This window comes from Andrographis paniculata, unplaced genomic scaffold, assembly GCF_009805555.1.
Source record: "Andrographis paniculata isolate CXL003 unplaced genomic scaffold, ASM980555v1 Contig74END, whole genome shotgun sequence".
Classification (NCBI taxonomy): domain Eukaryota; kingdom Viridiplantae; phylum Streptophyta; class Magnoliopsida; order Lamiales; family Acanthaceae; genus Andrographis; species Andrographis paniculata.
The window spans coordinates 1,616,274-1,642,799 of NW_026137611.1; the positions used below are offsets into that span (position 1 = coordinate 1,616,274).

The 26,526-nt window shown below is 37.1% G+C and overlaps 3 protein-coding genes across 5 annotated transcripts; 1 reads left to right on the top strand and 2 right to left on the bottom strand.

The window, feature by feature from the left end:
* The first annotated feature begins 7,488 nt into the window (after nt 1-7,488).
* On the top strand, nt 7,489-11,929 carry LOC127265952 (leucine-rich repeat receptor-like serine/threonine-protein kinase At1g17230). Its single transcript, XM_051296002.1, has 2 exons — nt 7,489-11,384; nt 11,461-11,929. The coding sequence occupies exons 1-2, from the start codon at nt 8,465-8,467 to the stop codon at nt 11,835-11,837; spliced, it is 3,297 nt and encodes a 1,098-aa protein (XP_051151959.1). The 5' UTR covers nt 7,489-8,464; the 3' UTR covers nt 11,838-11,929.
* A 1-nt stretch (nt 11,930) lies between these two features.
* Nucleotides 11,931-17,496, bottom strand: LOC127265951 (kinesin-like protein KIN-14Q). Of its 3 annotated transcripts, none has more exons than XM_051296000.1 (18): nt 17,092-17,374; nt 16,922-16,999; nt 16,162-16,724; nt 15,916-16,084; nt 15,754-15,821; nt 15,456-15,669; nt 15,301-15,377; nt 15,131-15,230; nt 14,939-15,037; nt 14,681-14,857; nt 14,317-14,596; nt 14,037-14,198; nt 13,739-13,954; nt 13,604-13,641; nt 13,364-13,527; nt 13,146-13,271; nt 12,314-13,053; nt 11,931-11,964 (listed from the first exon to the last, which is right to left on the bottom strand). In XM_051296000.1, exons 1-17 carry the CDS (start codon nt 17,186-17,188, stop codon nt 12,316-12,318), a joined length of 3,366 nt encoding a protein of 1,121 aa, XP_051151957.1. In that variant the 5' UTR covers nt 17,189-17,374; the 3' UTR covers nt 11,931-11,964; nt 12,314-12,315. The 3 variants fall into 3 exon arrangements, with proteins under 3 accessions (XP_051151957.1, XP_051151958.1, XP_051151956.1); XM_051296001.1 differs by lacking the exon at nt 11,931-11,964 and adding an exon at nt 17,426-17,496 and having other exon boundaries at nt 12,118-13,053; nt 17,092-17,181; XM_051295999.1 differs by lacking the exon at nt 11,931-11,964 and having other exon boundaries at nt 12,118-13,053.
* A 2,301-nt stretch (nt 17,497-19,797) lies between these two features.
* On the bottom strand, nt 19,798-25,925 carry LOC127265981 (translation initiation factor IF-2, chloroplastic-like). The gene is made up of 13 exons (XM_051296043.1): nt 25,696-25,925; nt 24,055-25,600; nt 23,916-23,948; nt 23,273-23,386; nt 22,972-23,121; nt 22,790-22,888; nt 22,629-22,691; nt 21,827-21,982; nt 21,674-21,739; nt 21,266-21,502; nt 20,848-21,123; nt 20,419-20,607; nt 19,798-20,147 (listed from the first exon to the last, which is right to left on the bottom strand). The coding sequence occupies exons 2-13, from the start codon at nt 25,444-25,446 to the stop codon at nt 19,986-19,988; spliced, it is 2,937 nt and encodes a 978-aa protein (XP_051152000.1). The 5' UTR covers nt 25,447-25,600; nt 25,696-25,925; the 3' UTR covers nt 19,798-19,985.
* Between the last annotated feature and the right edge of the window lie 601 nt (nt 25,926-26,526).

The window sequence follows — 26,526 nt, forward strand, 5'->3', positions numbered from 1 at the left end:
GCAGGGGAAGCACCACAAGTACCTACCGATTGAGTATCTTATGTTCAACATTTGAACAATCAGCAAACTTTGGCTTTGTAGAACATGTTGCGTGAGCTACAAAATCTAATGCAGAACATATTGGATCAGACGTTCTCCAAAGTCACACTACATTCAAACATGCCTCCAACCTTGTCACCTTCTCGCTTTCAGGCAACTTTTCCAGGATCAACGTTTGCAGGGTTATCATACGTTCATAGTACATTTTCAAGCGCCACAACTTTCAACCGAACAGATAGGGGGAAGACTCCTCTAACTTTCCAAATGATGTTTCTTTGGGACTAAGAGTTGATAATACTCAGCCGAATATTGTAAGGGAAGAGAGGTTGCGGGGACAGACTCATAATCCCATCCTATCCGAGCCAACCGTTCCCAAAGAAGAAAGATTGGGAGGTCAGGCTTATAATCCCATTCTTGTGTTCGACCCTATTCCACCCATAGTGGATCCAGAAGACATCGCTCAAGTTCTGCGGGTACATTTTGAAATGAATCCTCAAACGGTGAACAGACCGGCATATCAAAGGTCATTTTCAGAAAGAATCATCAATGAGCATCCTCTTCCAAGAAATTATAGGCCACCTGATTTCCACTTCTTCTTGGGAGAGGATGGATCATCGACCATTGAGCATGTGGGATGTTTCATCGCTTAACTAGGGGAAGTGGGCAATAATCTATTTCACAAATTGCAGTTGCTCGGGTTGTCGCTCACCAGAACAGCCTTTTCTTGGTTTGTCAATCTTCCGCCGGGGCAGTTGCAAACTTGGGAGGGCTTAGAAGCGGCCTTTCATGCAAGGTTCTTTAATCCTCTTCCGACAGTCTCACTCAAAAACCTTCTGGAGATTAGGAAAATGCCAGAGGAGACCGCCTATTAGTTTATAGAGCGGATGCGTCTAATGAAGGGACGTTGCCCAACAATCATTGAGGATAACGAGATGACCAACCTGGTGGTCAGGAATATGCATACACGACTGAGGGAGGCTTTAACGGCTCACGACGTTCAAGATCTGGCCAGTTTAACATCCAAGGCGGGGAGGTTAGAATCCCTTTTTAGAGAAAATAATCACAACTTCCATCAAAATGGCCAGTGTCGATACAGAGATTTATGCACCAGACGACGAACAAAGGGAAGGTGCTGAAGAAAGGGTGGCTGAGAAATGAGACATAAAGGATGGCTCATTCAAAGTAGAGTTAAAGGACAAAATGATAGTACAAGATCGACCACCGCGCAGGCCACCACCAGTCCATGATAAATGGAGGTTGGATTAGAGGCTGACGTAGCCTCGGATGATGTAGGTCGGATCTGAGGCTGACGTGGCCTCGGATGATGGCCTGCAAACTCCTAAACATCACGAGAAGTGACGCTTAGGAGTCGGGCGGGAGGAGGCAAGTTGTTGAGTATAAATAATAATAATAATAATAATAATAATAATAATAATAATAATAATAATAATAATAATAATGATACTGGTAGCAGGGTCTTAAAGGAGGTCGGACAAGATAAGGTCGGACGACGAGAGATGAGATGACCGATACGGAGGTCGGACAAGATGAGGTCGGGCGAAGAAAGATGAGATGACAGACACGGAGGTCGGACAAGATGAGGTCGGGCGAAAAAGGATGAGACAGCAGACACAGAGGTCGGACAAAATGAGGTCGGGCAAAGAAGGATGAGACGGCAGACACGGAGGTCGGACACGATAAGTTCGGGCAAAGAAGGATGAGACGGCCGATATGGAGGTCGGTCAAAAGAAGGAAGTCGAGCGAAGAAGGATGAGACAGCCGATACGGAGGTCGGTCGAAAGAAGAAGTCGGGCAAAGAAGGATGAGACGGCCGATACGGAGGTTGGTCGAAAGAGGAAGTCGGGCGAAGAATGATAAGACGGCTGATATGGAGGCGGTTGGTCGAACCAGTTGGGTTCTGTAACTGATGGGAGCGGTTGGTGAAACAGGTAAAACATGTGTCAATGAAGGAGGAATTAGCGGGCGGTTGATGACAGTTGATATAACCGACCAGACGGCGTTTCGAAACGTTTCCTTAGAGAATATTTAAAGATTTAGGTTCCTCTTGGAGAAGATATCTTCAAAAATCTTCGATCGACATTAAATTCACTGAAATTTCTTTTGGGGATCACCATTTACTTTTTCAGTCTGTAGTTTTTATTTTCCTAGTTTACTTATGTATCGTATGCCTCGAGATTCTTAATCTTAGGCATTTAATACCTACATTTTTTTAATAGCAAATTTCATAGTAAGACTATCTTTATATAGAAGTTTTTGAGACTTTTAGAATTTTATAAAATTTTGATATAAAAATATATTATTTTTTTAAAAAAAATTAAATCAAACTTGAAAAAAAAAATTCAATTCCAAACTAAAATTAAACAAATATTACATTAAAATACTATTTAAATAAAAACTCAAATTAACATCTTATTTAAATTAATTTCTGTAAGATAAAATATTCTATAGGGGTACAATATATATATATTTATATATATTTTTTAAAAAAACACTAAAAAACTTTGGATTTGTACATTTTTTTTTTGGATAATATTTTCTTAGGTTAAACAAAAGAAATTGGGTTGATAATATATAAAATAATATTTTATATTAAAATGTTGATTTTTTAAAATAGATAAAGTATGTATTATTTTAATGTATATATTATTATTCTTTTAATAATATTTAAAAAAATTATTCTAGTAAAAAATGCTGAGTGAACGAACCCTTTAAGTGTTTCCGTAAACATTTGAGGAATTTATTTAATTTTTGTCTAATTTTATCTTCAAATTTAAATAATAATGAAATATAATACGATAAAACAATAGTTTGTTCTTCCAATATTTTTTTACACAATTTTTAATATATATTTTATTTTTTCATAAAAATTAATATTCAATATTCAATATTATTTTTTATATTACCGGCACAATTATCTCACATGAAAAAAATAAAAATAAAAATAAAAAATCAAAACACTAAACAAACAAACATAATATATTTTTGTATAACATTGGTTAATAAAAAGACTGATATATATATATATATATGTATAATCGGTCTTTATAAAGTATAGATTAAATATTTGATTGTGGAGTTGGATTTTGGATTTTTAAATAATAAAAATTTAAATTTAAATAATAATTTGATATGATATAAATAATTATTTGATTTAAAATTTATTTTTTTTAAAAAAAAAATTGAATAAATACTAATATAGATCTTGCAAGAAACCCATGAGGGACAATGTCGACCCAAATCATTAACTCATTTTCTTGGTCCAGCAATGTTAATATTATTGTATGAATTTATACCCTGATTCATTCAATTTTTTATTATTTTTTTAATTAGTATTTTTTAATAATTTAACATATAAACATTAATGTATTTATATATATTTTTTATAATGTTCAATTCTTTTTTTATTTTTATTTATTTATTTATTTATTTTTATGATTCAATATATTCTTTTAAACTATTTAGGTTAGGTTAACTTAATCATTTTTTTAGTTTCCTTGCTATAGATGCAAAATGTGTTCTTTCAATTTTTTTTTTATACACAATTTTTTCAAAAAAAAAAAAAATACTATGTATATTTATTATTTTTATATTTTTTTAAGTAACTTTCTATGCTTCACTTAATTTCTTTTTTCTAATTATTTTATAAAACGAATACATCAATAATTTTTTTTTTTTTATAAAATATTAAATTAAACTATTGTATATATAAAGGTTAAACTAACACATACTGACTCTGTCCCACCATTTTTGTCTATTATTTTTATTTTTATCCATTTTATTTTATTTGTCATTTTTTAAGAAAAATAATTATATATTTTAATGGAATTTCAAATTTTATAATCAATAATTACTTAATTAAATTAATTAGTTATATCTTACTATATATTATTATTTATATTATATAATAATTATTTTTATTAATATATTATTATTTATTTATTTATTATATTTTACACAACTTCTTGTATCTACAATATACCAGACAAAAAATGTGGGAGGAATGGAATACCTAATATCAAAATTAAAATCCAAAAGTAGTTTTTTTTTTTTTTTTTAAAAAAAAAAAACCACAATTTTATAGTATTATATGACAATACAATATAACTCCACATTTACTAACCACCCTCAAATACACAAAGAGGTGAAGACATAAATCTCAATAAAACTTTAGAGGCTGACCTTTATGTTCAAATCTTTCCTCAAAAATCAAAACTCAATCGTGTGATCAAAAGCATTAATTAAATCCCACTTGTTCTTCAGGTGATTCCCCTTTCACAAGAGATTAAATCCATGCCTCTATTTCTTGCATTCCCTTGCACCACGTTTAGCCAAATTATTTGCCATAAAGTTTGCTTCCCTAACAATATGAATGAACTTAAATCCCTTTGCGCAATTTAATAGCTCACGTATTTCGTGAAACTCACGGTCTAGCCTCCAAGGGTGCACCGATTTTCCTAAACACCATATTATCACTGTTGAAGAGTCACGTTCAATTGTAGTTCTTGGAAATGGATATCCCATATGATTTTTCAACCACACCAACACTTGACGTAATGCTTCAAGTTCTGCCACATTAGAATCAACCACTCCAATGAATTTAGAGAGTATGAAAAAAATTACACCTTTATCATCCCGAATCGTTGCTCCTGCCCCGGCATTACCTAGACAACCGAAAGCCGATCCATCAACATTAATTTTCCAGCATACTTCTTCCCGTGGCGCCCACGAGATGTTTATTCAATTGAGACCCTTAGTTCTACCATTCCTCAAAGATATCAATGACGGATTACCAAACAGGACTGCCGTTGGTGGCTCAATTGAGGGATTCTTTGCATGAATCCATTTCCAGACGCTCCAGTTAATTCTTTCAATAATTCATGTTCAAACCGTTGATTTTCCTGAAAAGATTAGCTCGTTACAGGATGTCCATATGCTCCAAATTGTAACTACCAACACCAGCTCCCACACCTCTAGTCCATCTTTCTTTATTAGTAAACCTCGCCATTGAGCTATTTATTATGCAATGCTTCTTGGTCACCACAAACCATTGTAGCACTTGATTCCAGATAGCTCAAGTAAACTTCTATGCATGAGAATTGCAAAAAGGACAGCTAATTTGGCTCTTATCCAGAATTCCTTTACTTGGTAGAGCGTCTCGGACCGAATAGCTCTGTTTCAAATCCACCACAACATATATAAATAAATACTTTGGAGGAGCTGATATTTTCCATAGGAACTTAAGAAAAGGAGCGAAGAGAGGGTTCCAGGTTAAAGCTAATCGACCAGATTTAGCCGAGTAATTCCCATTGCTAACTCCGGTCCAAATAACTCGATCTTCCACCCCTACTTGGGGGCAACATGAATTTATGGCTTCCATGAACATACTCCAAACTTGTATTTCCCCATCAAGAAGAGATCTTCTAAGTTGAATTTTCCATACCCACTTGAGCTCTGACCATTCACCAAATTCAGCCACCATACATTCCTTTTTAACTGCTAATGAAAAAAATTCTAGGAAAGCAAAATTTCAATGCCTCCTCATCCACCCATATATCATCCCAAAACTTCGTCTTTTTCCCATTCCCAATCAAATTTTTTAAGAAAAATTATGTATTTACAATCTCTTCAAAACATAGCCATCCTTTCTTAATCCACCCCCACATCGAATTTAAAGGACTAGCCAGATCGGACACCGGATATAATTGTGAACCTTCCTTCCCCCTTCGACTCTCAATACTAGTGATAACCTGCTTCCAAATCTTTTCATCGAACTGAAATCTCTATTTCCACTTGTATAAGAGAGCTAAATTTGAGATATTGATATCACCCATTCCTAAACCACCTGTACATCAGGGTCTTTGGATAATTTCCCAATTAATCCATCGTATTTTACATTTACCTTCCTCATTCCCCCAAAAAACTTTACGTTTCATTTCTTCAATCTTTTTTGCAACCCCAACTGGAATTCAGAAGATAGACAAAAAAATAAGACCGGATCGAATTCTCCACTGCTTGGATTAAACATAATCTGCCTGCTTGAGAGAGAGATCTCTTTTTCCACTGGCACAACAAATTTTCAATTTTTTCTAGAATCGGTCTCCAAACCATTTTGTCATTGTTTGTCCCTCCAACCGGAACTCCTAGGTATGCATATGGCCAATTACCAATACTACATCCCATGATTTCCTTAGCCCTGACAAGCTGATCGTTAGACACCCCAATTCCAAACACTTGACTTTTAGCGAAGTTTACTTTCAGACCGGTGCATAACCGAAAAATACGAAGAATCCTTTTCAAGACAATTAAATATTCAGCATTTTCCTCTATAAAGAAAATCGTATCGTCTGCATACTGAATATGACTTACATAAATATGACTTAACTTTAAACCCTTAAACATCAAATTAAACACTTAACTTTTATTTATTATATTATCCTAAGTTTAAATAAAATATTTAAAACATAATATCCATACATATTTATATCTCTGTCAAATACTTAATCACAATTTTATTATTCAAAATCATAACCCAAAACCCTACAAACAAACACACCCTTAATATTTTTATTTTTAGCTATTGAAAATTATAAAATTTCTTTAAGAATTGTGATATCATTTGGGTAAAATATATTTTGTAAAATATTCTATAAAAAATAATTTAATTTAATTAAAAAAATACCCAATTTTTTTTTTTTAAAAAATAATTAGAATGAAATTTATGTTTACATGTGAAACTAGAATGGGGTTTATAGTTTACATTTGAGACACCTAATATATGAACAAATGAGGTTTGAGTTTGTCTCAAGGATGATTTGGTGCTCGTGACAGTGAAATCATTAGTTTAAAATTTTTTTAATAAAATAATTTCAAATTGAGAGAATATCAAAATATTATTTAAATTAAAATCAAACTATTAATAAATAAAAAAAAAAAGTATAAAAAGAAATAGAAGTCATAAATTATCCATGAATCCAAATGGCAAGAAATCTTTACAGCCACCTTTCTTTCTTTCTTTCTTTATTTCTAATTCATTCATTCATATGTGTATCCACCATCCACCCAACCTATCACCTCCACCACCGATACCTATTTTTTCCAATCTTGCCTAACCCATCATCCCAAACATTCCAAACAAACAAAACATTATAAAATTAATTTTCTTTTTTCCAAATAAAAATTACAGAGAGATAGATAGATAGATAGGTAGATAAAGGTCTGAGAAATCCAATTCATTGAAGCACTCAGTGCTCAATTGCTTGCTTTCATTCATCCATTTCAGTCATCCTTCAAATCATTGCATTTCTAGAACAAATTCAAAGCCCCATCCCATCTTTTCTCTCTCTCACTAAAAAACAAAACCAAACCTCTCTTCCTCCCTCAAGAATGAATCCAATCCCCTAATTTTTAGGGCACAACAACATTCAAATTCAAATGGTAAAAGATTGCAATCCTAGAATTCCCATGTCCCATCCCTATCTCTATCTCTATCTCTGTCCCATACCAATACCAATACCATTACCACTACCCCTCTCTCTCTCCACCATCTGCACCAAAAGCACCAGATATTTCAATCCCAGTTGCCCCCAGTTGTGTGTGCTGCATCTGCCAATAATGGACACTTCAAGAAATGATGGTTTTCACTTAGAGAGATGAAGAAAGAAAAAAGGAACTTGTATATGTATATGTATATGTATATGTATGTGTATGTGTACTGTGGTGGTTGTGGAGCTTCAGAATTCACCACTCACAAACATCACATGCTCTACACATTAAAAGTTCCATCACCACTTTATTAACTTACAGAGAGAGAGAGAGAGAGATACACAGTTGTCGTTGTGGTTGACCCTTGTTTGCTTTCTCTCACATCTCATCTCATCTCATCTCTTTCAATCCAATTCATCAATTCATTCCCTTAATTAAGCCCTTGTTTGGATTGTGACTTCCATGCTTCTTCTACCTCTTGTTTCTTGCCTTGTCAATCAAAACCTGCAACTTTCCTTTTTATTACCATTATTATATATTTTCTGTGACCCTTTTCTTGATTTCACCTTTCATCTCTCTCTCACCAAAAAGCTTCTTCAATCCATCCCCTTTCCTCATTTTCCTTTCCATGCCCTATCAGGGAAGAAGAAGAAGAAGAAGAGGAGGAGGAGGAGGAGGAGGAGGAAAGGAAGGGATCATCAATTCTTCATCATCATCATCATCCCTTTCTTACACCAATCAAATCTACACATTTCCCATTCTTCCCATAGATTTCCCCCAAATTCCTCTTCATGATTGCCCACTTTCAACATTAATTCTGTTGTAAGTATATTTGGGGGCCTGTCTGTCCCTCTCTTTCAAGTAGTTCTTCTTGCTGTTGCTGTTTCTGTCGACATATACAAATTCTTGTTCCGATTCAGCCATGGGATCATCCATGAAAGACTTGCATTTAAAAACCCTGTTACTGCTTACCTCTGTAGCTATATCATCCTTTGTATTATCTCAATCCCTAAACGAAGAAGCAACTGTTCTATTGGAATTCAAGAACTCCTTAACCGACCCTTTCTTCAACCTCCAAACCTGGGATCCCTCGACCTCGACCAATCCCTGTAACTGGACCGGCATAGGCTGCTCACCTGAGCTCAAGGTTGTCTCAATGCAGCTCTCTGGCCTCAACTTGTCAGGCACTCTGTCACCCACCATTTGCAAGCTCCCTCACCTGATCGCCATCAATGTCTCCCAAAACTTCATCTCCGGCTCCATCCCCACCTGCTTCGACTCCCTCGAGGTTCTAGACCTCTGCACAAATCGAATACATTGCCCCTTCCCACCCCAACTCTGCAGCATTACATCCCTCAAGAAACTTTACCTCTGCGAGAATTACATCTACGACGAAATCCCTGACAACTTAGGAGACCTTGTTCATCTCCAAGAGCTTGTGATTTACAGCAACAACCTAACCGGGGCGATCCCTTCTTCCATCGGCAATATGAGAAGTTTAAGGATTGTCAGAGCCGGTCGAAACGAGCTGTCCGGTCCTCTCCCTTTCGACATCGCCAAATGTGAGAGCTTAGCTGTCTTAGGGTTAGCAGAGAATAAGCTTGAAGGGCCATTCCCTTATGAGCTTCAAAATGTTTCGACACTGACCTCATTGATCCTCTGGAACAATCTGTTTTCCGGCGAACTTCCCCCGGAGATAGGCAACTTTACGAGCTTAGAGCTTCTGGCCCTTAACGGCAATGGATTCTCCGGCGCCATCCCCAAAGAGATCGGGAAACTGTCACAGCTTAAAAGACTCTACCTTTACACGAATAAGCTGAATGGCAGCATCCCTGTTGAGCTAGCAAACTGTTGGAATGCAGTTGAGATCGATCTTTCCGAAAACGGATTGACAGGAGTGATCCCATCGGAGTTGGGACGAATCTCCCGACTTGAGCTGCTTTACCTCTTCGAAAATCATCTGCAAGGGAATATTCCGGCGTCGTTAGGACAACTTAAGCAGCTGAGGAAACTGGACTTGTCTATAAACAACTTAACCGGATCGATCCCTTTAGAGTTTCAAAACCTTCCATTCCTTAAGGATTTTCAGCTCTTTAGCAATTGTCTTGAGGGCGTCATTCCTCCGTTTCTCGGAGCTAAAAGCAACCTGTCGATCCTTAATCTGTCGAAGAACAATCTCTCCGGCGGCATCCCTCCGCATATATGTAGATTTCGGAAACTTACCTTCCTTAGCCTCGGATCAAACATGTTGTCCGGAAACGTTCCGCATGGATTGAAAACGTGTCAATCTCTCGAGCAGTTGATGTTAGGGGACAACTTGCTCACCGGAAGCCTTTCGATCGAGTACACAATGCTTCACAACTTATCGGCGCTCGAGCTCTTTCAAAATCGATTCTTGGGACCTATACCTTCCCAAGTCGGGAATCTCAAGAACATGGAGAGACTTATACTATCACATAACGGATTCATTGGTCGCATTCCTCCGGAGGTTGGGAAGCTCGTCAAGCTCGCCGCATTCAACGTTTCTTCCAATCAATTATCCGGCAGCGTCCCTCCGGAGTTAGGTGATTGTGTCAAGCTTGAGAGGCTTGATCTTAGCCGTAACCGGTTTACCGGCGCCGTTCCGGAGAAGCTCGGGAAGCTCGTGAAACTGGAGTTGCTCAAGATCATGGAGAATAACTTCACCGGACCGATTCCAGGAACCTTCGGAGCTCTTGTTCGACTCACCGAGCTTCAGATGGGAGGGAACTTCTTCTCCGGGAGTATCCCAACCGAGTTAGGACAACTTACAGGCCTCCAGATAGCCCTCAACCTCAGCCATAACGAGCTCACCGGCTCCATCCCGACTAGCTTGGGGAGCCTGCAGATGCTCGAATCGTTATACTTGAACGATAATCGACTCAGCGGCGAAGTTCCTACTTCGATAGGCGGGTTGAGGAGCCTAATGGAATGCAACATCTCCAATAATCATCTTGTCGGATTTATTCCGGACACGCAGGCGTTCGAGCGGATGGATTCTAGCAACTTCGCCGGGAACAAAGAGCTGTGCATATCAGCCTCGAACCATTGCCGCCGTGTAGCTAAAGACAGCTCGTCGTCGTCGTCGTCGTCTGCAAGAGAGAAGATAGTCAGCATTGTATCGATCTGCGTCGGCGCAGTCTCCCTGACTTTCATCGCTGTCGTTTGCTGGATCATGAGGCGCCCGACGAAGCCTGACTTCGCTTCGCTCGAGCAGCAGCTGAAAATCGACGCATTGGACGGCTACTACTTCCCGAAAGAAGGTTTCACCTATCAGGACCTCGTGGAGGCGACAGGGAACTTCTCGGAAACAGCTGTTGTAGGGAAAGGCGCCTGCGGAGTCGTCTACAAGGCAGTGATGTTCGGTGGCGAAGCGATCGCGGTCAAGAAGCTGAAGGCGCGCGGGGAAGGCGCGAGCTCGGACAACAGCTTCCGCGCTGAGATATCGACGCTGGGGTCGATCCGGCACAAGAATATCGTCAAGCTCTACGGCTTCTGTTACCACCAGGACAGCAATCTTATCCTGTACGAGTACATGGCGAACGGCAGCCTCGGGGAGGTGCTCCACGGGAGCGACAAGACGGCGAGCATGCTCGACTGGGACACGCGGTACAGGATTGCGCTCGGAGCAGCCGAAGGCCTGTGCTACCTCCACTCCGACTGTAAGCCGCAGATCATACACCGCGACATCAAGTCGAACAACATCTTACTCGATGAGTACTTCGAGCCGCATGTAGGAGATTTTGGCCTGGCAAAGCTGATCGACTTCCCCTTGTCGAAGTCCATGTCCGCCGTTGCTGGCTCCTACGGCTACATTGCTCCTGGTAAGAGAAACCGAACGATCTTTAACTAACATTTTAGCACAATGTCCTGTTAATCCTACGACGTTTTCCTCGACAGAATACGCCTACACAATGAAAGTGACAGAGAAGTGTGATACATACAGCTTTGGAGTGGTCCTGTTAGAGCTGATCACCGGGAAGTCTCCGGTGCAGCCGCTCGAGCAGGGCGGCGACCTGGCGACCTGGGTGAGGAGATCTGTCCAAAGCTTGGAGACTGGATCCATTATATTCGATCCGAGACTGGATCTTAGTTCTGCAAGAACAGTCGAGGAGATGTCGCTGGTACTTAAAATCGCGCTGTTTTGCACCAGCACGTCGCCTCTGAACAGACCAACAATGAGGGAAGTCATCGCAATGCTTGTCGATGCGAGAGAAGGAACAACGAATACGCTGCCATCTCCGACGTCGCCTCTCGATGGAGAGGATTATAGCTGACAAATAATGAACCTTCTGCAATGTGTGTTAGTTTAGTTAGTTCTATGTCATCACTTTCCTATGATGCAATCAGTGAGATGTCCTGACCTGAACATTTGATAACTTCATTTTTAAGGCTGCCATGAAGCTACAAAGAGCACACAGTGTAAACATTTTTCATTGCTTAATTTGTTAGCGAATCATGAATGAATGGTTAGATGACAAAAGAAACCAAATGGGAGTTTCTAATCAATCAATTTAATGTACAGGAGCAACTCAATTTACTTCAAATCAAATAAAATTCAGACTTTCAAGAGATGACAAGAATCATCATAAAAACGACAAAGAAGACATGGTCTTTACGACAACCCTTAGAAAAACTAGAAAGAAGAAGACAAGAAGAATCAATGTCATAAATCCTACTGTGCAGGGTTAGTGTAAAACTGAACATAAATACCACATATAGATATAGATCTATATATATTATATATGCACACCTCTATACAAGTGTTCTTGTAGCTGTTCCAATGTTCCATCCTCTTTCCTTTTCCCTGTGGTTCTGCTGCTTCTGCTGAGCTTTTCTAGCGTTTCCAAGAAACATTCGTTGCCCGGTTTTCCCTCGACTCCCTATTGAAATTCTTAGCTTCTCAATGCCAACATTCACTCCCACTCGTCTTAGGGGTGGCTGCATCGGAGACTTGCCTTGGATTTTCCTCTGGAGGCTTCTTCTTAGTGCACTGCTCAGCTTCTTGTTTCGGTTTCTTTGATCTTTGGGACTATCACAAGGCAGATGTTCAGGGGGACAAGCGACTTCAGTTGCAGCATCAGCTTGAATTGGAGTCAGTGGAAGAAATGGAGGGGGGAGTTTAGCTGTCCCCGGTAAACTTGGACGTGGGATGAGAGAGTTGCGCCGTGGATTGGTTGCAGGGCAAAGGGACATTCGGCCAGTTGGTTTTGGCAGCTGCAGTTGTTCAGCAATCTCAGGATTGTTTTCTTTATCAATGAAGTCGTCATTGATCTTGGCGTATCCATCCAGGGAAGGCGGGCGAAATGAGAATTCGCCACTTCCAGCGGATAGAGAATTCACATTTGCTTTAGCTGTAAGCGGCGATCTTCCTGGTTCGCGGTTGTGCTCCTCTTGCCGTTGCTGCAGCTGATGCTGCTCTGCAATTTTGGTGTCCACATGCTGCCGGGCTAGCCTCCTCTCTACCAACAGCTGTGATTCCAATTCTTTGATCTGCAAATGATAGATATGGATCATATGCCGAAGATGTTTTTAGTGCATAAATTCAGAGGGATGCCACAAATGGACTCTTTCACAGTGCATACCTTCTCTTGCAGGTTTCTGGTTTTTGCATCTCTCTCTTTTATCTTTACCTCAAGGCCATAGTTAGTGTCCTCCAGCTTCTTAACTTGAAATTCTTTGCTCTTTAAATCTTGTCTTAACTTATCAGCCTTTTTGAACATCAAATTAACAGTTTCGAATTCAGGTTAGACATACATGATGATATCGGCCAGAACAAGAATTTAGACAGAAACTACATTACCATTTGCTTGTATTTAAAGTACTCAATCTTGTCCATCTGCTTCTTTGCAGGGCCTAGCTCTATCCCCCGAACTCTACTGGCAAAATTCAACGAGCAAAGAGTCTCGGACAGATCATTTTCGTTGGGACTTATTTGCACAAACATCAGTGTCTTTGAATCTCCTCCTGCATCAAGTAAAAAACACTTATTATTTGCTGAAAGTTTGCTGTAATCACAAATATAAGCATAAGATTCAAATACCTAAAGAGTCTTGAAGCAAGTGGGTGAGTTTCGAATTCCTACACCAAACATAGAAAGTGAAAAATCAAAAATCAAAGCTTAGAAAGCTGTCCTGTAGAAAATCCTTGAATGCAAACATGGTGAATGTTTTCATACCGAAAAGGAATATGAGGGCTCTTAGTAGCAAGCGAAGATATTACGTCTCCAAGTGCCGAAAGCGATCTATTTATGTTCTGAGTTTCTTTTAGTCTGTCGCCCTGCACTTCTGTCTTAGCTATCCTTTCGCTTCCAGCGAGGTCAACCAGCCACAGCTTGCTTCGGGTGCATTCTCCGTTGAGTAGGTTCTCTCCCTTCACCATTACACAGTGCATACTGCATTCAAGAAAATCGACATTTTCAGCATCAATCTAACTTCTTGATATGATGTAATAATGTGCAGAGACAAAAGGCTAACCAATGCGACCGGCTGCTATGCTCGTTGGCATTAGTTGATCCAACAGCCCTTCCATTACTTCCAGTTCGAAGAACTTCCCAAACCTCATTGACATTGTTTACGCGTGCTTCGACAAGCCCTGGTACGTGATGTCCTCCCTCGCCTACTTGTTTAACATCAAGCCTGGAATTACTCCAATTTTTTTTAGATTAGTTGACTCTACTAATATAATCTATTGTCAGTGATGTCTAGACTATCGCTTCATTTTCATTTTGCATAAACAAATGAAGTTTTGATCTACCTCCTTGTACTAGGCTGTGAATCCGAAGCTAGTAAATCTCTTATCTGCTCATTGTATACCTCCAAGACACACACAGATACTTCATATTGGAATGTGTTCTTTCTCTCCTCAATGATGTCGAATAGTCCCTCAAGTGTTCTGTAGTTTACCCCGCGAGCTTCTTTTGTTCCCTCCATTGTAAAAGTTTTGCCAGTTCCAGTTTGCCCATAAGCAAATATGCAAACATCATATCCGTCTAGAACCGATGTTACAAGTGGAGCTGTCTCCTCAAATACATCAACTACATTCAGAGGAGTAACTATCATTAGGAGGAGAAAGTCGAAAATATAATCAAGAACCAAACATGAACTGAACAAAAACACACCTTGGTTAGCTTCAGGACTGAAGACAGCATCAAACTTAAAGCTCTTTCTAGATATCCCATTCGATTTAACCATCAATTCCCCATCCTTTGCGCCTTCGAAGTCAACAGCCATTGAAGCTCCTTCTTCGATCTCTTGATTGTTCAATGGCCTACACCGACAAAATACTCTAATGTTCCCTGAGAAAACAAAATAAACATTGTCACCACAATTAGAGTATTGTGTTATATTGTTATCTGAAATGCTCGACTCATCCATACCTTTCAGTTCTAGAACTTTGTTATAAAGTTCTTTCTTCTCCTTAACCTCCTGTAGGAATTTAAGTTTAACATCTTCGTGTAATTGTGCGTGCTGATTCACTGCCAACAGAAAAATTCAAAACATCAGATATACATCATAATAAGCTAATGTACATGAACATTGATAGTAAGAAAATATGAGGAGAAACTTACTTGTAGACTGAACAATGGATCTGATGTTCTCCATCTCCATCAAGTACTGTTTGAAGTTCAAAGCATCTTGTGAAAGACTGAGGTGATCCATCCTCAGAATCTGTCAAGAATGAATTATAATTAAATCTATGCACCACATCGAACTAGAAATATAGTGACTTCTGATGTACCTTAAATTTTCTCGTCAAGTCTCTAAGAGAAGAAAACCACCGGCTTTTTTCCTTCACTTGTCCCTCAATAGCAAAAGCTACAAAAGTGGAAATCAACAAAGAGAGTGAACTAATGCACACAGCCTACGGCATCCACTGTTAAAGCTAATCCTCACCCAGTGATCCAACGTGCATCGATTTGCGCATAAGCTCATTCTGAAGTTCTTTCAAAGATTTCCAAGCTTCTTGGCATTCTCTGCTTTTCTGCTCATTTTCCCTCTTTAGCTCTTCCAAAGCCCTCTTTGTTTCCAAGAGTTCCTCCTTCTGCAGTGCATGTTCTTCCAGTTCAGGTCCATGTGGTTCCTGGCCAATGGAATCACTTCTAGCATCCTAAAAAATACCAATATTTAGTGAGTTTGCTCTACAGCTGATTACAACCAAAGCTTTAAAATGTTTAGTTTCAATCTACAATACATTCACTGATTTGCACAGTGCCGTATGCCTGAATTCCACTTCTTCTACTAAATTGACATCTTCAGCACCTGAAATCAGCAAAGCAGTGAATAAAAAATTAGTACCGATAGAGAATGTCACAAAAGCAGGAAAGTATAGTTTAGAATCTTCACTTGGGCTTACTTTCAGAAGAATCTTTCCTGATAAAAATGCCACTCACAATAGGCTTTCCCATTACTCCTTCGAATCGAATGGATAAGCCCTTTTCCTTACCGATGGAAGCCTTGAGATCAGATACCACCAAAGGTATATTGGCACCGACTTGCGCATAGATATCCAAACAAGATATGACCTGCAAGTTCAAACCAATTAAGCACATTTGAAACCAAAGTACTTACATGGTCTTCTCCACTAATCATTTGTATATACCTTTTGTTCTTGCAGGAAAACATTGAACACTCTCATTCCCGGAGGACCAGAGGTGAACATAATCTCAGCAAAGTGCAGATCAACCATGTACATTCCAGGTTCTAAATTCTCAAAATTATACGAAAAATCCCCGAACCGAGCGCTTTGGTAGAGACTAAGCCCATCCCCTTGCCCAATAATGGGATCTTCAGTGCTCAAAGTATCTCCCCCACTGAAATTACTGTCCTCCGAAAATTGTAGTGCCCCTTCAAATTCAACAGGCTTTGTGGATCCAACATTGATCCCTATTACTACAGTGGAAATTTCTTTTGAGTTCTTGTCAGCTAATGAAGGAGCAATGAGCTCAAAAGAAGCTTCGGTGCTCAAGTCGTCCATCTTCCCATCTGAAGCCCTGAAGGCATCTCTGGTTTTAGAACCCTCAATTCCATTCTCTAAAGAGACATCAAGTCTTCCACCATCGATCAAATATTGTGGTGATTCTTCATATGTTTGGTTGCTAACATCAGGTGAACCCATACACACTATATCGGGCGACGTCAATGAAAATCCCAAAGCCAAACGACCTAAAATTACCCAAAAAGTAAGTAAACTTAACTAAGTGTTACTAACAATTGAAGATCAAGTAGAGATTGAAAACTGTGGAGGAAATTCACATGTTTTTTCAGCCAGACAGTGATAAGAATCTAAAGATCCAACTTGAAGTACGGGCTTTGAATTCGATCAACCTAACATCGAGAATTCCGAGAATTTAAGAAATTACCGTCGATCTTCGTCGGGCTAGTTTCATCTGAATTTCCCATAACCGAAGCTGTAAATCTACACGAACTCGGCGATCCACCTGCCAATCGAATTTCAAATCATTAAAACAGCTGCACCAAACCTCAAAATCGGAAATGCGAATCGGAATTTGGAATTCACTAGCTAACTTACGATCGAATTCACTGTAACTGTTGCTCGGATCTTGCTGCTTCAAGGAAGTAACTTCAGCGGTTACAAGAAGCGGGTCACGCCATTCAAAATCTTCCATTGATAAAGAAAGGGTCAGTCGCAGTCAGATTCGTTCCAAGTTTTGAACACAAAGAGCACAAAAGAGTCATATAAAAAACGAGAAAGCAATAATTACAGAGTTGCCAATTGCAAAGGAAAAGATGAGAAAAAGAAAGGGATCGAACATGCTTTTGGCAAAAATCAGTAGTGATTACAGAAGAGAGAAAAAGAGAGAGACGGTAGAGTGAGAAGCGAATGATCGAAAAAGAAAGCTTACCGTTAATTTCGTTTCGACCGTTGTCGTGGAAACCCTAACTTTGAAATTTGAATTTTTGAACTGCTCCTTGCTTGCGCATGCCAATATAATAATCAATCTTTTTGTAATATATTTTACAGTATGTTTTCTTTTGTATAAGTTTCTTTCTACCCAAAATTTTTCAAATTTTACTATTTCAACTATGAGTTTTTTTTTAAAAAAATATCTCATCAAATAGTTAGGAGTTTCTTTAATTAAAATTTTGTAAAAATAAAAATTTAAAATAAAATCGAAAGGTGTATTCTTTTAATAATAAAAAAAATATACATATTTTTCTAAAAATATTCATTATTTTTATATTTCTATACAATTTTCATATTTTACATTAAAAAAACATTTTTTTTCAAATTATCTCAAAGAACAAACATAGCTAAAGACAATACATCTTTAAAAGTTGGTGTATAAGTGTTTGTTTTATTTGTGTGTTTTACTTTTGAAATGCTATGAATTTGATTTAATTTTTTTTAAGTGGAGTTTGTATGTATGCATTTTGATGTTTTATTACTAAGAATATTTTAAGATAATATTTCAAATTAAAAAGAGTAAATATTATTGATTGTTTTTCTTTTCTTTTCTATATATATATATATATATATATTATTTTTACCATAAAATAAATAATTATTGTTTTATTAAAATATGTGTTCAAACATTTGAGCACATATTTGGACCATTTTGAAATTCATTATTTCTAATGATGGTAAAATTAATTTAAAAACGTAACCAAACACTTTTAATATATGTATGTGTGTTTGTAATTAATTATATAAAATTTGATACTATATATTTAGATAGCAAATGTATATTTAACTAAAAAATAATGCTATTAAACTTCTTTTTTTTAAATATATATATATTAGTAAAATTAATATTATCATGTTCATTTAATTTATTTTTAGTGGAGTTTGTTTGTATGTGTTTTGATGTTTTACAAATTTTTTTCAATAAAACATGATATATTTACTAAAAAATGTATCGATCTAGGATAATGGTAAAAAAACTTTGTTACTCTTGTACATGGTCCTTCCATCCATTGATCAACTATTAAATATTTTATATTTAAACTTAGATTTATTTATCATCATGGAGATTGACTTGCTAACATTTCTTTTGATCAAAATCAAGATTGAAATTTATTTATCATATATAAAAGATTAGCATAAAAAAGTTTTTATCATTTTTTCAAAAAAAAGAAAACAGAAAAACCCAAGCTTGCTCGATTCAATAACTTTTGGAGTATGTTGTTTTTGTTATTAAATATATAAAATAAGTATAATAATATATATAGATAAATAGATAGATAATAATATATGTATATATATATGCACAATATATAAATGTTAGCTAAAGGAAATTTAAAGAGAGAGATAATGAGAGTCAGAATTGATGTGAAAATTACTATCTCATTATTTGATTACAATGGAGGTCTATATATATATATATATATATATATATAGAAAGAGCCGAGCCAAATTTGAAGCGTTCGTTAACATTTTTGCGAACAAAAATCGTATTCGTTCGTTAAGCTTTCGAGCTCGTTCGTAATGTTCCAGCTTGGCTCGTTAAGAATTTCTGTTGTTTGAACTCACGTTCGTATTCGGCTCATTTAGATTTGATTAAGCTCGTTCGTATTCGGCTCGTTTAGATTTGATTAAGCTCGTTCGAATTCGTTTATCTTATTTATTTAATTTATATATAAATTTAAAAAAAAAAATTATTTTATTTATATATTTTAAATTAATATTTCATTTATTTATAAATTATAATTTTATATGTATATATAATATTTATAATAAATATATTATTTAAAACAAAACTCAGACTCTTTCATTGACCAAACGAGCCTGTTTATGTTGTTCGACTCAGCTCGGCTCGGCTTGTTAACGTTCGCGAACGAGCTTTAACTGAACCGAATCGAGCTGAGTTCACGAACGGCTCGGTTCGTTTAACAGCTCTAAGAATAGTCTGAACTAATACACTTGACAACCTTCTATAATAACACCTTCGGGCTACAATATATGCGTCATAACAGTTTAAGTTTGAGCTCAACTTATTAATATGATTAACAACCCAAATTCAAATTCGAATATTAACGGATAGCTACCTCCAAGGCCAATTCTTGATTTCCGATGAGTCGTATCAAAACAAAAATAAGAGTCCCTAAATAATCAAACAAAACAACTTTCGAGCACTTTTAGAGGCAAAATCGTCAACATTAGCATCAACATTGATTTTGTTAATATTTTCTTTTTAATGCACAACATAATCAAACATTTAATCGTTCTTGAAACATAGCTAAAGCTGCATTTTTGTCGTATTATTGGGATTATTACTTATATCACTAAAAAAACCATTTTGTATAAACCTCAATCTATTTTCAAAAAACATGAAAGAACTGCTACAAAAGATCACCTCTAGATGGACAGATAAATATGTATGTATGCATCCATGAATGTCGAGCTCTTGACATACCTCCTCGCCACAACGGGCGTGAGTTGATGATAGACGCCTTTGTCTCCCTCTACAATTGTATCCCGGCTTCTTTGAGCGCAGCCGACATTGTGGCAGATGCCTCTTCGAGCGTTCTTCTCTTTTGCACCGTGTCGAATGCCTCCAAAATGTCTCCCTCGAGCCAATCATTGAACCCCTCGACTCCAATACCACATTCCAGTCCAGCATTTACCTGTACGATCATTTCAAATCATAAAGAACATGTATATATATGTTAGATATGTATGTGTATATATATACACACACATTAAGCACTTATCTTCCACAATATTAAGTCGAATACTTATTTTTCATTTTGAAAAAATCACATTCAAGCCCAAACGGAACACCCTAAATACTTTGTCGAAAGCCAAAAATTGTCCATGCATGGTATTATTATCATATTGACAGAAAACATTTTAATCGAATGAATTAGAAAATCTCGAAGAAGGTTTGGAAATGACCTCTTTAACTATCTCTTTGACTCGTCGCAAAGAGCCAAGGACACCAACATGAACTTCTTTTCCTCTTCTTAGTACCCGAATCCCGCAATCTTTCACTAATTTTCCCTCTGTCACAATGCATCCAGCCACACGGCCGCTGCCGCTGCCAAACACAGCCCGTACCTCCGCCAAACCTATTTGCAGTCTTTCCTGTAAGATCGAAAGAATAAATAACAAGCCTTCAATCTCCCATGAAAATGACAGGATTCCATCACTTGTTTACGTACATTTTTAAATAACTTTTAACACTATTCATCTTCACTAACATTTTACAAAATATCAAATCAAATAGTAATAATTTTCTCTCATAAAACATCGAAACAAATATATCTGAATGTAACCCATATATCGGGATGACAGACAATAAGGGCGTTTAGTCGTATCACTTACCTCAACTGGATCCAAGAGTACCTCCATTGCATTCCGCACATCGTCAATTAGTTCGTATATAACTTTATACAACCGAACTTCAACCTGTTTGTTATCTGCATGGCTCTTGACTGAAGCGGGTATCCGGACATTGAAGCCAAAAATAACTGCTTTACTTGCCCCTGCAAGGTCAATGTCGCCGGTACTCACGTCTCCAGTCCCTTGCAGAATAAACTTTAGTGTGACATTATCCTGTGGAAGCACCTGCAGACCTTGTCTCACCGCCTCAATTGATCCCTAACAATCAACGAGTAAATACACACTTGTGGTCAAAGCAGATGGCCCTAATATTCACTAAGCTCAGCTATTGAATTTCCAATGCTCGACTCCAATATCAACTTATCAAATGTTGATCATTAGAGGATGAACATACGCATACCTGAACATCAACCTTCAGTATGATATTTAATTGATGCAAATCTAATCCACCGTTCTTTCTGGCTGATACAGCCGAGGCAAAAGAAGCCAGTGTGACTTTCCCGTCCCCTGCTTTTTCTGTTATATGCTCATTTCTCAAATACTCTGCACGTTCCTCAGCCTTTTCTCGAGCTGCAGCAATGGAGCCAACAACTTCAAACGCATCACCCGCTAATGGAACACCATTCAATCCAAGCACCTGGCAATTTACGTAAGTAATAATACTAATAATGACGATAATAATGATCAGAATCAGAAAGTACCAAAGCAAATGCTTTAAACATAAACAGATAGCTACTTTACGACACCACAATATTCAACTTGTCAATTAAAACAAAATTAATACAAATATGCTCAACAAGCAACACACCTGCACAGGTATAGAGGGGCCAGCATCATCAACCCGTTTTCCGTTATCATCAAACAGAGCCCTCACCTGAAATTCAATAAATGACAAGGGCATTTTTTTAACATAGGTGCGACTAGTAAGGAATCTCGGACATGTTCGATAACTCATGCAAACCTTTCCAAAGGCTTCCCCGCAAATTACTATATCTCCTTTCTTGAGGGTTCCATTTTGCACAATGAATGTAGCCACAGGTCCTTTGGCTTTATCAAGGCCAGCTTCAATCACAGTTCCTTTAGCATTCCTATGTGGATTGGCCTTGAGTTCTTGTAACTTAAGATAGAAAATTGAGACCCAAATTCATATTAAATTAAGGTAAAACAAAATAGTAGATATAACAAGCAACATAGATAATCACATCGATCGTTTACTTCGTAGTTTTTATCTATGTGGAACTAAAAGTGCCTTGAGTTTACTTTGTAGTTTTTATCTATCTCAACCAACATAGATATTCATGTCGAACTTTGTAGTTTTTATCCTGAACTTTAGCATTCCTATGTGGATTGTCGAACTTTGTAGTTTTTATCTCACAATGTTCAGGATTATTAAGTTCGACAAAGAAAAAGAAGACAACAGTTAATGTTTACACTTAGATGAAAAGGCAGGATGCTATATTCCATATATTTCTGTTAATTTGAATGGGGTGCCCCAAAATAATGTGCAACTAAAATTAATTATTTTATTCTCCCAACCAACTTTGAATCATGAGACGAAAATTACAGTTCAGGATACTACAATACTTAATTGACACTTCATGTGTGGTTAAAAGTAAAACTTTCTTAATCAATGGCATAAGGACTCATGTTAACAAAACAAGGCGCCATGGCAGTATTTATTGGATGAACAGGATAAAAGTAGTGTAATTTAAGGAATTTTCAAAATTTTAGGAACTACCAAAATCAAAGAGTGGATTAGCTACCTCAGCAACGAGCATGATGGTTTCCAGCAACTCATCAACATTATCACCTCTCAGCGCACTTACCTGTTATAAATGAATGATGTAAAATTTAGCTTCTACGGAGAAAAGATATTTGCTCGATGAGAGAGGATTTGGGAACACCATAAAACCAGAAATATCACCTTAACCGTTGGGATATCTCCGCCCCAGTCCTCAGGCATCAGTCCAATTGAAGAAAGATCTTGCAAAACTCGGTCTGGATTAGCCCCATCCTTATCGATCTGTAGTGATTAATAAATCAAAATTGCATTGAAGCCATGAGAAAATTCATAATTGAGAAGAAAATGACACAGTAGCACAATACCTTATTTATAGCTACAATAATGGGCACCCCTGCTGCTCGGGCATGAGCAATAGCTTCATTTGTTTGAGGCTGGATGCTGTCATCGGCTGCAACTACAATGACAGCAATGTCTGTTACTCTGGCGCCACGAGCTCTCATCGCACCAAATGCCTGTGTAAGTTAATCAAATTACAAAGTACAGCATACAAGCACAATGCGAAACAACTTCCCAAATGGACACTGAGAACCTGTGCCAAAGCATTTACGGAGAACGAATGCTAAAAAAGAACGAAGTAGTATGATAAGACAATAACAATATTACCTCATGCCCAGGTGTATCAAGGAAAACACATGTTTGTGTTTTCCCATCGACTGGTAATTGGACTTTATAAGCTCCGATTCCTTGTGTAATACCACCAGCTTCACCTGCAGCTACCTATAAATTGAATGGTATAAGTGCAGCTTCATTGTCACCACATGCAAGTGGTGATGTTTGAGTAACCCTGTCGCTCATTATTAATAAATGAAATGAATTGCAAACTAGCTCCCTTAATAGAAATGTTAATAAATAATTTGAAGACAAATTCATGAAAAAAAAAAAAGCAACTTTCTTTTTTTTCTTGAAGCTTTTACAAGACATGAATTTTCCAAATATCAAAGCTCTGTCCCTTTCTAGATTTTTTTAATTTTCTTTACTATGAAAACGTCACGATTCTTTATAAAAATACACTATTCAATTTATTATTCTTATCTCAAAAACATCAAAACCCAAAACAAAAGTAATCTTGAGTCAGATGCTTTCACTTTTTTTTATTCCTCGCATTTTTACGATTCAATATACCATTTTTTCCTCAAAAATCCTATCCAACAGCCACTTTCCATTAAAAACATCACAGTCAGCAAACCGTTTACGTAAAACATGTTCTTTTAAAAAATAATGAATAAAATGGGAGTGGCATGTGCACCTTACTCTTTCGGATATAATCCAACAACGTTGTCTGCAAGTGAAGATAAACCTATTAGCTTGTGCACAACAATACTCTAGTATATTCACAACATTGAACACAGAGATTATCGAAAAAAATAAAAAACAGTTATCCTAACCTTTCCGTGATCAACATGGCCCATTATAGTCAAGACAGGAGGTCTATCTTCCAATTGATCCAAGTCACCTACATCAAGAACTTCCCTCTTTTTCGCCATTTCTTCAACCTTGGTCGGGTCAGAATCAATGACTTCCACCCCATACTCATTGCAAATCATCTTCACCATATCATTGCTCAGCTTCTGCACCCCATCAGGCTTGATGCCTTTCAAGTACAAATATCCAAGAATTTCACCTTCACTAACGGCCAAGTTGCATGCCAACTCTTCTGTAAGCATTCCATCTTTGTTAACTTCCATTATCTCCATCCTGACAGGTGCAGCATCTCTAGCTGCCTGGAGCCTAGCTGCCTTTCTCCTTGCTTTCGTCCACTTCCTACCTTTCCGAGCAGCAGTAGCACCAGGGATGGAAATATCTAGCTCGTCTGTATCCTCATCGTAGATCTTTCTGCCATCATCAACCATACATCTTCGGGGAGGTCCTTCAGATGGGATACCTTTCTTTCGATATTCATCTTTGAATTTTCCAGATACCATGCTCTTCCCTGGTTTTGGAGGGGCCAAAACTGCTTGAGCAAGGAGAGGATCGACCCCCGGCTTCTTAGAAGCAAACCTGTCCCGTAAAATTGGCTTCTGCACTTTCAGCTCAGAGGCCAAATCAACTCCATTAGCATCTACAGGGGGTTTTCCTTGTAGCTTCAGGCGAACATTCTGAGGCGGTTGATGGGATCTTAACTGAGAAACAGATTCAGAGGCATCAACCTCTGGAGCATCGGTTCTATGCTCCTGTTTCGGTATTTCATGCACGACCTTTTGTACAGTAGCAACTGAATTGCCCTTCCGCCAAACACTCTTGAAAGTCTTTGTCTTACTCTTGAAATTCTTTACCGAATTAACAGGTTTAGCAGTTTTACCATCATCCGGAGGTTTGTTGACAAAGATGCTCGCCTTCTTACCAGTCTTGATCTTCTCCACCTTCTCCAACACCTCCCCCAAAGACTCACTAACCTTACTTCTCTCCTCTCCATCCATTAACTTCTCATTCTCTGACTTCCTACTATGTTTAACTTCATCCCAAGACATTGTGAAACCAGGATCGACTTTGGGAACAGGCTTCAGCATCGGCTTCGGAGCTCCTCTTCTGTATTTATCATTAGAATTATCACTATTGCTACGTCTATATGTGGAATTAGGCATTGAATTCCCTTCAGCTGTCGCAGAATATTTACATTTACATACACAAGAATAAGGCCAATCACTGCTGCTCCAAAATCTTCTAAAACTAAGTCCATTTCTCTGAAAAGAAACCCTACTAACTAAGCATACAGGACCATCGGAATCTCCTGTAGATGATATCTTATTCACACCAACCAAATTGATCAGAGAAGCCATGCTCAAGTATTCTTCATAACGAAACGTTTCCAAATAAACAAAAACCAAAAAATTCAATTCAACACTTCCAATCAGGCGAGAAGATGAAAAACCTTTACACCTCCAATCGAGAAAGTTTCACAATAACTCTCAGCTACCGGATATCATTTATCTCCTGCCGAAAATCACCCGATTCAGGATGAGAAACAAAACAGAAGTGAAAAAAAAAAAAAAAAAGAAGTAATGCATAAGGTTATAGTAAGATCAAACCTATGTAGCTGCAAAGTTTGGGGAATATAGTAGTCAAGTGCGAGCAAGCGAGCTGAGAGGAGTTTTGAAACCGGAAATTGGAAGTGGTGATATGGGTTTGGGTTTGGGTCCTTTATAGGTAACTTGGTGCCTGCCGTCGCCATTTTAGGGTGGCGGAGGTTTTGGTGTGATCGCCGTCATCGTGTTTGAACGTCGTTTGAGAGTAGGTCGTCAATAAGGACGCGTTGGTGTGTTTGTTTGCGGCTCTGTGCAAAAAGATTTTGAATTTAAAAATAAAAAATAAGGATAATTCTCTTAAAATTTTTATTTCGTAAATTAATTTTTTTTATTAGTCCAATTATATATATATATTTTTTAATTCTTTATTTATTCTTTATAATTTTTTATTTATAATTTTACACATTTTTACTTATAAATTTTTAATTTTTTTCTCAAAATAATATTTAATTTATAATTTTATATACCTAATATAACTCAAAATTCTTAATTTGTGTAACCAATGATCAATTTTATTATTTTAAATTTAGAAAAATGAAGACTAACGATACAAAATATTCTAAGTACATGTTCATTAATTTATTTATATTTTAATCAATCAAAGATTAATATTCTTTATAAATATTTTATATTAAAATTTAATAATTAATCTACTTATTGTTTAACAGTATTTGTAAAATTGAGTATTACATACATTAATAATTTTTTATAAATATTTTGTATTATTATTTAAGGGTTGTAAATATATATATATATATTATTTTATAATTATTTACTTTTTATATTGTTATCTATTTACTTATTTGTCTATTTTTTAATTGTAAAAAGTGAAAT

Bases quoted from the DNA above. Each gene is read 5' to 3' on its own strand.
- LOC127265952 (XM_051296002.1), top strand. From the start codon at position 8,465: ATGGGATCATCCATGAAAGACTTGCATTTAAAAACCCTGTTACTGCTT. The intron at 11,385-11,460 runs GTAAGAGAAACC...TTTCCTCGACAG, and splicing joins CTACGGCTACATTGCTCCTG to AATACGCCTACACAATGAAA.
- LOC127265981 (XM_051296043.1), bottom strand. From the start codon at position 25,446: ATGGCTTCTCTGATCAATTTGGTTGGTGTGAATAAGATATCATCTACA. The intron at 21,740-21,826 runs GTTTGCATGAGT...ATTGAATTTCAG, and splicing joins GCGGGGAAGCCTTTGGAAAG to GTGAGGGCTCTGTTTGATGA. The intron at 21,503-21,673 runs GTGTGTTGCTTG...GTAAATTGCCAG, and splicing joins GCCCCTCTATACCTGTGCAG to GTGCTTGGATTGAATGGTGT.
- LOC127265951 (XM_051296000.1), bottom strand. From the start codon at position 17,188: ATGGAAGATTTTGAATGGCGTGACCCGCTTCTTGTAACCGCTGAAGTT. The intron at 15,038-15,130 runs GTAAGTTTCTCC...TTCTGTTGGCAG, and splicing joins ATCCATTGTTCAGTCTACAA to TGAATCAGCACGCACAATTA. The intron at 14,858-14,938 runs GTATGGATGAGT...TTGTTTTCTCAG, and splicing joins CAAAGTTCTAGAACTGAAAG to GGAACATTAGAGTATTTTGT.